This window comes from Benincasa hispida, chromosome 7 (genome assembly GCF_009727055.1).
Source record: "Benincasa hispida cultivar B227 chromosome 7, ASM972705v1, whole genome shotgun sequence".
Classification (NCBI taxonomy): Eukaryota; Viridiplantae; Streptophyta; class Magnoliopsida; order Cucurbitales; family Cucurbitaceae; genus Benincasa; species Benincasa hispida.
The window spans coordinates 34,695,130-34,710,574 of NC_052355.1; the positions used below are offsets into that span (position 1 = coordinate 34,695,130).

Consider the following 15,445-nt stretch of genomic DNA (forward strand, 5'->3'; position numbering starts at 1 on the left):
ATCCAACTATATATTCTATAATTGAAATATTTGTGTTATTAATCTTGCTGGTTCTTTCTGTTTTGTAAGTTGTCATCCTATTCACTGACACCTCATTTAAAACTTAAGATAGATGATTTTTTTTTTTTCTCCCTTTTTTATTGAATGTTTCAAAATTGACATTGAGAATTCCAACAGCTTCATGACTGTAATCCACGTAATGAAACCAAAAAAACAACAAAACATGTTTTGTTTTTCTTACGCTTTCTATCATTGCCTCTGTGATTCTATGAATGTTTCCAATGATTTTTTAATATCCATTGTTCAACATAACTCTCTCTCCCTCTCTCTCTCTCCTCTGAATAAAGAAAGAAGCTTGTTGTCTGTAGCTGAAGTTCAATGATCGGAGAGCTTGGAAGAAGAGGTTACAGATTTGTTAATGGAATCCTTGAACATGGTAAACATCAATTGCTTTTTTCTTCATTTGACAAAGAATCTCCCTCTGAATTGTACTTTCTTTCCTGTCTGATTATGATGAAATGATGGATTGGATTGGATTGTCCTCTTTGTTTATCTAGAAACTTCCATTTCTCAACTTGTTTTCTATACACGCAATACATATACGAATAACGAATGTCAAAATCTTCCCTAACAATTGTTGTTGTAGATCGATTGGGAAATGATTCAGCTAGTTAAAACAAAGATTACTCAACAGAGAAACCAAAAATGAAAGCATTATTATCTTTCTTTCTATGTAAACAGAGATTGACATTTGATTCTTCCTGCATTGATAACAATGTATAAATCAAAAAAAGTAAACTCGATTCGAAGGGTTACATATGCTTGACAGTTACATTGAAATGATGACATGCAGTTAAACTGTCGCCGAACATCGCCAAAACAGTGAAGGGAAAGCTGTGGTTGGGGACAAAACTTGTTCAGTTTGGAAGTGAGAAGATTTTTCATAAGATGTTCAATCTCAAACAAGGAGATAAGTTGTTGAGTTCTGCACATTGTTATTTGTCAACCTCAGCAGGTCCCATAGCAGGTCTCCTCTTTGTTTCCACCCATGTAGTTGCTTTCTGCAGTGACAGACCAATCATAATTTCTTCTCCACAAGGAGAATTAGGCAGATTGTTTTACAAAGTATATAATACTTCCTTTCTTCAACATTTACATTTGAATGTCCCCCCCTCTCTCTTTCTCTGTGTGCCTGGTTGCTAAAAGAGCTTTTTCTTTAATGCTTATTTCATCAGGTTATGATCCCAGTGAAGAAAGTGGGGAGAGTTAACCAAAGAAACAATGTAAGCAATCCATCAAAGAAGTACATTCAAGTGGTGACTGTTGATGGTTTTGACTTCTGGTTTATGGGTTTTTTGAATTATGAGAAAGCATTTAAGTTTCTCCAAAAGGGGGTTTTTTCTGAGGATTGAGAAGATTTGGCCTGAAGAGGCCCAAAGAAAGCGCCATCCAGGAAAGTTATGGACACACTAGAAAGGTTCTATTGGTTATGGGAGTATAACTCATCTGAAAAGATCAGATATTTTCGACTTTGTCAGTATATTAATAATAGAATACACAAATCGTTCAAACTAAACAACAAAAAACATAGAATATACAGACACCAAGGGGTTTGTTTTAGGTGTGTAAAAGGCTGGCTCCATCTTTGCTTTGAAGCTACCTAATATGGATAGATCTGAGTTTTTTATAATCCAAAGTTGTAGTAACGTTTATGCAACTAATGTGCGATATTTTGCCTTGAATCATGGGAAAGTTGAATGCCAGTTTTGCTTATAAGGCTAAAAGATATGACACTAATTGTTTTCCTTTAAACGATAAATTGTTGTGAAAGTCCCCAAATAAATTTCGTGTGATCTGCTTCTAGGTGTTGAGAGACACTTCCATTTTCGACATATGAAAATCCTTTAATCTCGTTGGACATGGAACCCTGGTCATGAGGTGCCTATACTGATGCATTGCTTAAAAAATAATAATCAATTGTGTAACTCAATCATTAAAATAACTAAATCATCCAGCATGATATGAATTGGTTGGTTTCACCTATCCTAGCAAAGATTTGGAAGGAACCTCTACATTAGCTCAAGAAACTTCAAGAATCTCGTAGACCACTTTGACATCTGCCTAAGCTTTAAAGGGAAAGATTTATAGTAATATCATAGATGCACTTCTTTCATTCATATTTTGACATGTCATTTTCATGATATATATTAACTCACTTCATATACCCCACATTACTCTTGAATGTTACTATTATGTTACTATTATAGCAAGCAGTAATTGGAGGCAGCATGATAATTTTTCATGCTAGAATTTTTCCCGCTCTAGAGAATTTAGAAAGACCTCTTCAAGTGAGGATCAAGTAAAAGCATCCAAGCTTAATTCTTCAGAAAAAGAATCATGTCAAAATTTCAGATGATCGAGAGTGACAAATTTGAAGATAATGTAGAACAATATTATTATATCCACACTACGGCACCAAATTTCCAACATATGAATAATGTTGAAAGAAGAGAGAAGAAAAACAAGCAAATGCAATGTACACATTCACAATCTACGTGCAAACTCTAGGCTATATATTACGTCGGTATTCCCCCAAAAGACAACATTAGAATGTGTATTAACAGGATTTCTGACTGAAGGTTGCATACCCGATAAAGCAATCGAAAAATGCTTTCTGAAAGACTCGGGGGGATGAATTGTTTCAAGGTTGCTGATACTGGGCCTCAAAGAAAAAGATCTGGCTCGCATAAACTTCCTGTAAAATTCACTTTGCAAGATTCAGGAAACTGCAATCCAGCCTCATCACATCCAGCCTTGGTAATATGAGGGCAAGACCTCACATCCAGATATTCAAGAGAATTGCACTTGTCTACAAGAATACTTAATGTGGCTAATGTTATCTTTGGGCAGTTACTAATCTTCAAAACCTTCAAATTCACCTCAGTACCATGGCTTCCCAGAGTATGGAAAGCGGCATCCGTCACCTCCTCACAGCAACCGATGTCAAGGGTCTCCAGATTGCTACATTGAGTAAATATGCAGCTTAATGAAGAGTCAGTTATGTTCAAACACCAGTCCATGCGCAAAATTTTGAGATTACTTTTACATGCACGTGCAAGCTTTTGAATAGATTCATCAGAGATGTCCCTACATCCACCTATAATAAGGGTCTCAAGATTATTGCAGAATTCAGCCAGTGCCAAGATGGAGTCATCTTTAATTTTATAGCAATCCAACAACTTGAGTGTCTTGAGAGAGAATGAACATGCCTTGGAAACACTGGTTACACCAATGTCCCCGACATTGCTGCATTTATTAATATCTAAAATCTCAATCTTCTGACACCCTTTGACAAGCTCTGTTAATCCTGAGTCAGTTATGTTTGTGCATCCATGTAGACACAATTCTTCTAAATTGTGACAGTTGTTAGAAAGAGTTTCCAATAGCCTATCGGTAACCAATTTGCAGCCAGCGAGATTCAAGTTTCTTAGGTCGTGACATCCTTCTGCAACAGCTGAGAATCCCTTGTCAGTCAACTTTCTGCAATAGGAAACATCCAACGACTGTAGCCTCAAAAGACCACTTCCAATTGCCGCTATTCCAGAATCAGTAATGCCTGCAAGCACAGATTAAATAACATTAATCAAGACATCAAACATTTGAATCAAAAAGAACACCAGCAGTTCGCTTGTAGCCAGTTCATATCATAATAACTAATAACAAATAAACTAAACCAACTTTACCACACATTTAACCAAATTTTAAGAACATGATGAGATTATTGTATCTGCATATTCATACCACAATCTCACTCGCTGCAGAGACAGATTGATCTAATTTCTCAAGCGAGATATATCTTCATAAAAATGTATAAATTCAACTAATTATTTGGACCAAGTTCAATTAAAACTTAAAACAAAACCGACCCTGGTCTTTTTTCTTCAAATCTCCTAAAAACGCCTTTAACTAAATGTCTACTTCAAAACCCAAACTGTTAAACTTCTTGAACGAACATGAACATTATTGCCAAAGCAGAAATATACAGGTATGTGAAAGTGAATTACTTTTGCAATATTGAAGATTGAGGGATTTCAAGTACTGGAAGCCATTAGCGACGACAGTAAGATCGGAATCAGTGACCCCCGGATAAAAAGATCGAGAAGTGGACTGAGAGAGGTCCAATTCCAAGAGGCGTGAGAACCTGGAGGCCATTTTGCGAAGCAGGTGAGGACCTGCACGAGCTGAGAGCTTCTTCCTCTCGTTGCTTTGAACTCGCAGCCATCTCTTGCAAACTAACCCAAAAATTTCCTTGTCTTTGTCCCTCTCAATCTTATCCAGAATGGATCGGAGCTCGTCATCGGTCAGAGTATCATTGATGCAGACCGTAACTACAATTGAATTGGATCCGAGTTCCAATGGCGAATCAGTGGAAGCCATATGCGAAAAATTCAAGGAAAATCAGAGGCAATTTCGAAGAAGGAAGTGAAGAGAGAGATTAGAGATTAGGGTTAAATAGGAAAAGAATAAAAAGCCCTAATTTTGCTCGTAATTGACATCGTAGAGAAGAAGCCGAGATGGAATCTTTTAAGAATATCAGTTGCTCATATATAGCTCTCAGCTAATCTTGTTACGTGAAGTTACATAATTACCCTCACTCTCCAAAAATGACTATTTGAAAAATAAATAAATAACTATTTGAGGCCTTTCTTAATAATCATTTTTTTTTTTTAAATTTTTGAAAATTAAATCATCGAAAAAAATAGATAACAAAAAAATTAAAAGGTACAAGTATTTAATTTTCAAAAATAAAATGATTATCAAATAAAACCAAAATAATTATCAAATACCCTCTAAATTAAGAAATTTAATACCAGTTAATTTGATAGATGGGGTATTTTCAATATTTTGTTATTTTAAAATGTGGTTGCTTTTTAAAAAGGTTTTTGAGCATATTATTTGATATTATAATTATAATTGGATAAAGGAGCATTTTAATCATCGAAGCCAACTGCCATTTTTCTGTTTGCCACAAGACAACGTCAACTTCCAATTTTTTAGAGGTATTCTTTTCTTTTAAAATATTGTTTCTACTAAATCATAATTGAATGTGTTTTAATTCTTCTAGTATGTAATTTAAGATCAATGATAAAGACATATTAATTAAAAAAAATCAAAATTATAAGTTATGAGGTGCCTGCTAGATTGGGTTGGTTGCTTGTTGTTTAGGTTCTTTGCTTAAAAAACGTACTAATTTGAGCGATCATATACGTACTAGATGTTTTTATGTTGAATATTTGATTTACCACTTACACCATGGTGTAAAATAAAAAATAAAATAAAACATTTAACTTCAGCTTCCATTAAAAAAAGAAAAAAAATGGTCATAGATGATTAAACACTAGTCATTAACTAAATGGGTTGATAAAATCATACGCTCAAACTTTAAATTTGATCCAAAGCTCTAGTAAATTTATAATTTTGATGAGTATGCCAATAAATGTTGAAAATGCAAAATAATTTTTTTTTTAAAAAAAAAAAAAAGAAAAAAACTTGAACGACAAACTCTCAAATTATAGAATTATCCAAAAAAAATTACTGTATAAAATTTGAAAACTATAAAATTAATCATTGTACGTTTAGTTTTCGAATCAATTTTGAACACTTATTAAAAAAACAAAAAAAATGAGTTAAATAATTTAAGTTTGATCATAAGAATTTTTTAATTCAAGAATTTGATTGAAATAATATTCATAGTTGAAGTGAACATAACTCAACTGGCATAAAGTGTATAGTATCGATCAAAAGGTTTGGAGTTCGAATCTCTACTTGTATAAAATAAATGAAACTACAACTTTTATTATTTAGTTAATTATTTACATTTTTAGGAAAATTATAGATAAATTCTGAAAAATTATTTTAAATGACAAAACTGCTAAAAATATTTACAAATAATAACAAAATATCGCATTCTATTCACGATAATAGACACAAATAGTAGTTTATCGCAGTCTATCATAGATAGACAATGAAATTTTGCTATATTTATAAATATTTTTATTTATTTTCTTATATTTGAAAACAACCACAAATTCTACAATTAACTGGTGTATCAAATATGGATTATAGAATAACAAAAAAAAAATCAACAATATATGGGATTAAAGAATCAACATCTTATTTAAATTGATAGTACAAACACTATATCAATTGAACTATACTCATTTTAACCAAGAATAATAAAATTTCAGTTGCTCAATCAAATATTTTTTTCATGATTATACTGGATTAATCAAACATTTCCTTCATGATTAGTCCGTCACCAACTACCAGTTAAATTATTTTGTAATCAATCAATTCATCAAACCAATGTACAAAAAAAAAAGGTTCTTTGAATATTTAATTGACATAGTGTCAGTAAGATTTGATAATTCCCTTCCAAATTTCACAAAATTTGTTGATGTTTGATGAGATTACAAGTAATATGTAAACATTATTCAAATTTCCACCACCCTCCGCAATGTTCATATTGATGTGTAGATATAAGAAGAGAAATACAAATGATAATACTACTAATTCAAACATATCTCAATAGATCATTATCATCTCAAAAGTCGATGATTCAAACCCCATCCCACAATTATTGAATTCACAAGTGATGGTCTATAATAAGCAATTTACCGTGTTAACCATAAGAGAAGAGGAGCCCCATTGACATTAGTTTATGCAAGTTTTGCCCTAAAAATGCAAAATGATAAAAGGATTTTTGCAAAATAGTTTCCCCTTTTTCTTTCATCCACACACAAAATCATAAAATCCACAATTTTTGCAACTACTTTCCACATCTCACTCCAAATGAATCCAAGCCAAACAGCACCATGTAACTTTCATAAATATTAAAGAGAGTATATATTTATATAGTGTACATATAAAGGGAACACTGCTGTTGTTCATCTTTTCTTTTCATGGAGAAAGCATTTTAATGGAAGTAGAATACAAGTAAAGGGTCAAAGAGTGGGTGATGAAGCTTCAGCTCCAAAACCTTTAAAGCTGAATAAGTAGAGAAATCAGTGCAAAAAAATTATCAAATAAGCAACAAAGAATTTGAGTAACTCAGAAAGTTAGCTGAAGAGAGAAGGAAGAGGGAAAACTCAGAAACAAGCAAAGTGCAAATGGTTCTTGCAGAAGGGAACTAAGAAATTTAAGACAACATGGGAAAACATGGCTACAGTACTACCTGTCTTACATTTCAAGAATCAAGTGGAAAGGATCTAAACAACCATTGAATTGTTGAAGAAAGAAAAATCTATTAAGCTATTTGTCCCAAAACAAATTATTGATATCCTGTACAATCCCAACAGAAAACGATGCCTCTGAATTATTTGTTTCCGGATAAATGTACATAGAGACATAAATATAATAATACCTTGCAAACAATGTGCTCGAGTTAATACATACTTAAAAAAATGGGTCATTTGAATCTGTCAGACAGCTGAAGGAAACTACTGAACTGTTCCTCCCAAAATAAGTAGGCAACTTCCAAGAACCAGCTGTAAATGATGAAGCATTATCCACATCAGCCTGTGAACCCGTGAACCCGTGTTTCATGTCTGCATATATTTAGAACATTATTGCTGAAACACCCTCAAATCGGATCACCAGGTAAGCTCCATACCTCTTTGCAAGAAAAATTATGGATCTCACAGATGTATGTATATCTAATCCAGTATCCAAGGGACCAAGACATTCTCTCTTTCTTTCTTTCTTTTTTTTTTTTTTTTTCGTGCCCCTGTCTCTAGAAAATAAAGGGAGGTGAATCAAACACAATCATACTCCTTCATCGCCAAATTCAACATTAATGTAGTCTTGCGTTCCTACAAGATGCCTTGTACCTATATCATCCATTTCTATTTGAACATGAGTCGAGTCAATAACTACCCGACATGGAATTAGGTTCTCGTCAGATGTACAGACAAAACACTTATTATAGAGACCTTCTTTTGGGGCTAAATTTAGCAAACATGATCTTGGGGCCGACACTCTGCTATTGCTATTGCTAAATCCCTCTAGGCCTTTTGCCATCAAAATAAGACGATGTCTGCGGCCTAAAAGCTCAGAGACATACTTCATATCTCCTATGGAAAGTGCATAGCGAACCCGAGTAGAAGACACTTGTCCTCTCTCCTTTGAATTGGCAGAATTAACAACTTTTTGATTTCTATCCATCACAGATTTTATAATATAAGCACCTATCCCATATTCCTCACACAGTTTCACCAGCTCCGCTGCATCACCTGCTGCTTTATATCCAAACCTATAGCTTTCCCCTGCCACACCATCGTCAATCAAAACCTCAAAACGATTACATTTTACTCCAAGTTAAAGAGAGTATTTTAACAATAAAAGACTTGTACTACACGTTTTAATTCAGCTTACCAGCCACAACTCCACAAACACCAAGCTCCTTTGTTAATTTCTCAACAAACTCTCGTGGAGTTAGATAACGAACACTTGAAAATTGAATCTGATATTCTGATGGAGCTGAGTTTCGGCAGTATGGTGCCCATGAGGAAAGAACTCGCTTCCTATCACATTGAGCAACTATGGGAGCCCTGTTCAATTTAGCTAACAGATAAATAATTAACTCCAAGAATATAATTCTTAGTACTTGTTAAGAACAAAGGAAGGGTTACAGATTTGCAACTGAATAAACTCAACATTTTCATTACAAATCCTCAGAGAAAATAACAGATAGTATTCGTCTTCCCATCATTTTCCGATATAAAACAGGGAGAGAAACAGAGTTTAAAAGAGAGAGAAACAGCATTAAACATTATCAAATTATCTGATGTTTCTTACATGAATTTTCATTGTCCTACAAACAATTACAAAAGCAACACTAAAGAAACACTGGATACAGGATACCATACTGTTACTTGGATATTCAATGTCCTGAATTTGTGTATATTGGTAGAAAGACAAGACGCAAATACAGGTTGATGAGATGTGTTAGTCCATGTCCAGTGAAGCTTTGTTTGTTTTGGAAGAAACTGAGATGTTCCAGCAATGACACGGAGAAGGATCTATAATTGTGAAGCCCCGAATAACAATTTCCTCCAGATCTATAATTGTGAAGCCCCGAATAGCTGAATTATTTTCCACGAAAGGTACATTTTCACTCAAATCTGGTGTCTCCTCCAATTATTCCTCACTGGAATCCATTGTTTTTCCCGAGAAGGATTTCTCTATGGGGTTAGTAACTAATTGCTCAATTGCTAATTGAAACCTACGCAAACATTACCGAGAAGTAAAGATTCTTGCAGTATGCAGAAGTCTCCAAAGGCTCATCCTGATTCTATCATGATGACAGCTAGACGGTTGCCAATTGAAAGGGATTTAGTTGTCATTTCGAGATTTTATTCTTGTTTGTTTTTAGCTATCTGTTCATGCTATATTCTCCTGTTTTTCTTATTTCTTTTTATTTGTGTTCCCTTCTGCAAACTTGTATTCTTGAACATGAACAACTAATAGCTCAATTGCTGTTAAACTATGTTGAAAACCTCAAGCAGTGACCTCAAATCTTTCCTCCATTCTTTGTTGCAGATTGTTAACAGCCAACCAGAATGTTCAAGTGCCTTACTCTCTTTCTACTGTTGGCTGCACACCCCAACTGTTGCCAGCCATCAAGTCTTAATGAAAAACCAACGGCTACCACTTAGAATAGTAAAATTATCAGCTAATGGATATCTTTCTACCCCTGTCCACTAACTACGACTGAACAAGAGTTATGGTTTCACTTCAGAAGAGAATCAATCATCCAAATTCTTACCATAAGAGAACCCAACTAAACTCCAGAGTCCATCGAGATTAATTGTTCATGTCCCTTAAGTGGATCCTTTTTAGGAGAAAATACTATAAGTTTCATATCGCCCCACCAACTTCACCTTATATGATAATAACTACACCTTTTTAACTTGCAAGACTTCCATTGGAAACTCAATGTGAACCATTCGTGTTATACTGAAGCAAAACGTTGGAGGATCAGAAGTTTTTACAATTTTTCTTGGTACCAAAATCAATTAGAATGGGCAAACCTTCCACAGGAAAATATGGGTAGTTGCATAAAGTTGTGGAATATGTCAGAACCTTAAAAAACAATCAAAACTGCATAAAATTCTACTTTGTAAGGGCATGGTCACATGTGATTTTCCTACCATTTATGATGAAACAAATAATAAGTTACATAAATAAAACACACTTGGCTTACCTAGGTTCCCAACCGAGTACTTCAGCAATTCCAATAAATGACAATAGAAATGGAGATCCAACCGTTGATGCTTGAATCGCAAGCTCTCGATGACCAATGTGGAGAGCATCAAATTTTCCTAATGCTACTATTCCTCCTGAGTGACAAAATATGATTTTTAAAAAAATGGTCTCATACTATCAAAACTATAAATAATAGGAGAAATAGAGAATTATATTTGCAACTCACTTATAGCAAGCTAATCCAAAAGAAGGTAAGAAACTTTCTCATAGAGGGGCCTAGAACTAGAATACAGGAGAATGTCCATCTAATACTGTGACTTACATTCATAAAACTATCAATCAAAGCTACTGTATGCCCACCTCACCGTAACCCCTTCTGTATTTTTCTTTTGTCCCCCATCAATGAAAGCCGGTTTTCTTTAATTAAAAATATTGTTTTTAGAAAAATAGATAAATAAACAATATTCAAGTTTTCACTACTTCCTCTAGAGTCAGTGACTTCATAACTGTATCATATTCCATTCCAATGTGCTATGTTAAGCCATTAACTGTTTTACCACTAAGTGGAACAAATGCGATAGAAATGAAGTTTCCTTTGTACTATACTGACTATATACTTTAGAGAAAAGACCCATCAACAGCCTAAACCTTAGTATCATCAATCCTGTCAAGAGCTTAGGCGTTTAGTTCTTCAATGTTATATTCTTAAACTCTCCTAACACTTGAAGCTTTGTTCTTCATTTGGGAATTTTGTTTTGTTTTCACCCCCTTTATCTTGAACAAAAAAGTATGTTTCTTGTTAAAATAAATAAACAGTCAAAACTGCAGGCTATATGCTTGGCTCACAGCTATATGCCTATACAGCAGTATTTCACCATTTCTAACAAAAGCCAATTCTCATGGTATTGCATATAAATCGGAGCCATTTTGAACCCGCGTTTTAAGCAAACAATCGCATAGCCAAAAAATCGTTCAACTGCACAATCCACCCAAAATGACCAAAAACTTCCCTCAATAAAATAGGAATTAGCATTGTTCCATAAAATTGACGAGAGTTTCAGGAGTAAGAAACAAGGAAGTAACACGAACCTGCCACGGAGACTTCACGATCATCCTCTCGTGAACTGGGAAACAAAAGGACAATAGGTAAAATTGTAATTAGTATAAGAAAAAAAAAACAACACGGACGCTGATACGTAATCGGAGGAGATGGAATGGGAAGTTACCCAAAGCAATTGGAGAGAACAGGGATTTCGTCGGAGGAGGTGGAGGGGACAATGGAGCAAAAGAAAGAAACCCGACGTCGTTGGGAGCGGTGAGAAATTGAAGGGAAATTAGAAGTGGGATAGCGAGGCCATATCGAAGGAAAGAGAAGGACGGCGGAGGAGGTAAGGCCGGAGGTTGATCCGAAGACAAAGTGAGAGTCACACTCTCGGAGATGGTGAGAAGCGCGAGCACCGGCGGCCAACATCGCCAGCCGCTTTGTACTGAATGGGGGCGGCAAGTCGGAAGTAACGAGAGGCACAAACTTTCTCTGCTGCCTTCCCCAATATTGTAATTTCAACGTATTTATCTTAATTTTAAACGTTCTTTTTAAGAAAAATTCTTAGGTCAAATTGTTGGATCATAGTTTCCAAATGACAAGTTTTTTTTAGTATAACAGTAAAAGGAGCATGAAAAATCTTCAAGTCAGATTTATGATCATTTGAGACGACGTACATGGGAAGTTAAGGCATGAGCAGTAGAGTTACACTGACGGTTGATAAAAAGAAAGCCTTGAATCGAACAACTTTTATGCAAATCGTGAAGAGAGAACAAAAACTTGAACCTCAATAGCATATCTAGATTTTTCCGTCAAGAGGTTACTCATAACCAAGGAATCGGTTTCAACCCATAATGGAGTTATTCCAACTTCATGAGCCTTGGTTTTGCCCTCATACATGGCAATAGCTTCTACAAGCTCAACAGAACCAAAGAAAAGTGAGTGGTTCTCCATGGCAAACATAACATCACTGTTGGAATCACGAACAATGGCTCCAATACCCACATCCTCATTAAGGACTGCTACATCAAAATTCAACTTGAAGGAACCAGAGAAAAAGGCTAACCAATGATGTCCTTGGGGTCTAGGAGAGAACTAAAACGTGAAGAGAGAATAGATACCACCCTACTAGAAAATGACTAACAATCCATAAATTTCACCATTTGTAGTGCCCAACGGATAGAATCTAAGATGGTAGAGTTGCGTCCTCCAAAAACAAGGAGATTACACTTGTGCCATATAGCAGAAGCAATAAACGAGAAAATCCCGAAATCTAGTTGGTTCAAAACCTTGCAAGCCCTGCAAAAAAGAGAAGCAACATTAGAATAGCTCATATAAAAAAGACAAAGACTAGGGGTCCATAAAGACCAAATATGTTTATTTCCCTTGTATAACCAAAGAGCATGAATATTAGATTCATAGGCATAAAGACACAAAGGGTAATCCCTACTGGTAAAGATGGAGCGGCTAGCCAACACATTACAAGTCGGGAGAGAATTAAGGCATGCTCGCCACAAAAAAAATAATAAAATAAAATAAAAATTTTTTTGAGGAATGGATAATGCCCTCAAAAAATTTAAAAACTTTTTCGTATCATGACTTGAGGATGACGAAGCTTCGTGAGCCAAGCTCTATACCAACTTGTAACCACTCTTGGTGTAAGAACGAAGGGCCTTTTTGTAAATAATTAAGAAGTAGTTAGTTAATTATGAGTTGTTAGCTAATTGTTAAACATCCTGTAACTAATTTCTCTATAAATAAGATCCTTCTCTCCCATTTTAAAGAAAAGATTCATTTTGATAAACTTCAAGAGTTTGGTTTGACACCAAAGTGGTAACAGAGCAGTCCAGGACTCCTCGAACCAATGGCTAGAAGAAGAAATAAGCCGGTGGGTGGAAACACCAAGAATAAGAAGTGGAGGAGGTACCACCCTCTCACAAGATCCTCCTCAAGACGTTTGTTGTCCGTTGAGGCTTCTATGAGAGAATTACATATCATGATGAACACGGTACGAGAAACATTGGAAGCTTTATCAAAGAGGATTGATCTGATGTCTACGACACCGCAAAATCAAGAAAATGACCAACCATTCATTGAGAATGGGGAAGAAGAGGAAGAAGAGGCATCGGTCATCCACGGGGGCTACGAATTTGTCAAGAAAACCATCAAGAACGGGAACAAGGTCATCTTTTCTGGTGTAGATACCCTTTGGAACATCAAGAACCATGGCTACATTACCAATGGAATTCCAAGGTTGGAGTTCTTCTAGTGGGGAAGAGCAAAACAACAGATTTAATGAGTTTAGAAGGAAACCAAATGGCTATTATAGAAGAAGAGGGGAACCTCAAGAATTCAAGATAAAGATCGATTTACCAAGCTACGATAGGAGGCGTAACATTGAATTATTCTTAGATTGGATCAACAAGACCGAGAGTTTTTTCAATTACATGAACACCTCTGAGCATAAGAAGGTGCACTTAGTTGCATTGAAGTTAAAAGGTGGTGCCTCAACATAGTGGGATCAACTTGAAGCAAATCGAAAAAGGAGAGGTAAATGACCTATTTGATCGTGGGAGAAAATGAAGAAGTTGATGAAATAACGCTTCCTACCTCCAAATTATGAGCAAACTTTGTATAACCAATACCAAAATTGTAGACAAAGGATTCAGACGTTGGTTGTGTTGGATTTTATGTCCTAAAACTCATAGTTTGTAAATTAATAAACATATTCTGTTTTTTTTTTTTTTTCGATAAAGTTGTTATTGAAATTGTAATCTTGAATCCAATAAACTAAGGTCCTGAGGCTATTTAATGTAGTTTGAACTTTATGTAGTAACATAAATGTGAATCAAGTTCAAATATATAGCCAAAATGGTCTATAGTTTATGAATAAGGTTAGACGCCTTATTCTAGGGACACTATGGATGCGGCCCACGTTGTAGTTAGTACAAACGATGTGATCCTGAATCATTCATATAGAGATATGTGAGTGGAGGCATTCTATACAATGAGTTTGCATAAGATTGAACCATGAAATAGTCACTTTTTACATTCTAAATGTCGTTTTATGTATAAAACTGACTATTTCGTTAATTGATGACCTAGGTAACTTAATCTTAATCCTGAGCTAACTATAAACTCCTGTTCACTCGAAATTATCCTTAGATTTTCATAGGTGAGGGTAGCTCATCATCGCTAGCCCAATAAGCCTCCCATTTTAGGGGTAAGATCGGGTGGATAGCTGGGAACGTAGGGTGCAAGACAGAATTCACTCCTACCCCTTATAGGGATGGTAGATAGGTTGTTCCATTTAGTACTGAATCTAGGTCTTGAACAAGGGGCCTTACCCTCTCCTTGGCCCGAGAGGGATTCGGTTTATAGGTTGGACCTTAAACCAATTGTTCATTAGAGGATCAGTGGAACTTAAGGAATAAGATGTAGTCTTGAGGATAAAACGGTTTTTATGACCCAATCGAGATTACCAACAACCTGTGAAGGATTAGCTTACTAATCATGGTTATAGCAAATGGACACAAATATATCTATAGTCGGGGGAGTGCAACTACGAGACTATAGTGGAATGACCCGTTAGTTAACGAATGTTGATTAGCTCCGTCTTAAGAGTTTAGCTAGCTAATCTCGGATCGTTGGAGCCCATGATCTATAGGTCCATTAGGTTCCCCTACTAGCTCATATGAAATAAACTTAGAAGAACAGTATGATAGAATAATTTGAATTGTTCGAATTAGGTGAAGAGAAAGAAACCGACAAGTATATGTAATATAGTGGTCAGTTTTCAGTTAGAGATACAACTGTAATATTTAAATGTGATTTACATTTAAATATCAAGAATATGAATACGTTCATATTCGAAAGCTCGGAAATAATGGAAATGGTCAAAGATGTAAAAAGTCAAAGAATTAACTTTTGACTTTGAAAAGTCAAACTTTGACCGACCTTATATTCAAATATGATTTGAATTTCGAGAAAATGAATGTGGATTCATGCTCGGGAGGTTAAAATTAGTCAACATGAAAAAAAATCATAAAAAGTCAAAATGTTGACTTTTTGGTCAAAGTTTGACTTTGACCAAATGACTATTTTGCCCTTTGACTATAGTTAGTAGGAAAATCAAAA

At 35.1% G+C, this 15,445-nt stretch overlaps 3 protein-coding genes across 5 annotated transcripts; 1 reads left to right on the forward strand and 2 right to left on the reverse strand.

Moving 5' to 3' along the window:
- Positions 1-286: 286 nt before the first annotated feature.
- On the forward strand, positions 287-1,429 carry LOC120081901 (GEM-like protein 4). Its single transcript, XM_039037081.1, has 3 exons — positions 287-436; positions 854-1,125; positions 1,236-1,429. The coding sequence occupies exons 1-3, from the start codon at positions 379-381 to the stop codon at positions 1,410-1,412; spliced, it is 507 nt and encodes a 168-aa protein (XP_038893009.1). The 5' UTR covers positions 287-378; the 3' UTR covers positions 1,413-1,429.
- On the reverse strand, positions 926-4,570 carry LOC120081900 (F-box/LRR-repeat protein 2). Of its 3 annotated transcripts, none has more exons than XR_005482983.1 (3): positions 4,065-4,570; positions 2,649-3,616; positions 926-1,061 (listed from the first exon to the last, which is right to left on the reverse strand). XR_005482983.1 is itself a non-coding variant. In XM_039037080.1 (2 exons), the coding sequence occupies exons 1-2, from the start codon at positions 4,435-4,437 to the stop codon at positions 2,724-2,726; spliced, it is 1,266 nt and encodes a 421-aa protein (XP_038893008.1). In that variant the 5' UTR covers positions 4,438-4,570; the 3' UTR covers positions 2,356-2,723. The 3 variants fall into 3 exon arrangements, 1 of the variants encoding a protein (XP_038893008.1); XR_005482982.1 differs by lacking the exon at positions 926-1,061 and adding an exon at positions 1,375-1,506; XM_039037080.1 differs by lacking the exon at positions 926-1,061 and having other exon boundaries at positions 2,356-3,616.
- Positions 4,571-7,267: 2,697 nt separating this feature from the next.
- LOC120080767 (FAD synthetase 2, chloroplastic-like) lies at positions 7,268-11,817 on the reverse strand. The gene is made up of 5 exons (XM_039035392.1): positions 11,493-11,817; positions 11,356-11,390; positions 10,265-10,400; positions 8,434-8,609; positions 7,268-8,324 (listed from the first exon to the last, which is right to left on the reverse strand). Exons 1-5 carry the CDS (start codon positions 11,735-11,737, stop codon positions 7,825-7,827), a joined length of 1,092 nt encoding a protein of 363 aa, XP_038891320.1. The 5' UTR covers positions 11,738-11,817; the 3' UTR covers positions 7,268-7,824.
- Positions 11,818-15,445: the final 3,628 nt, after the last annotated feature.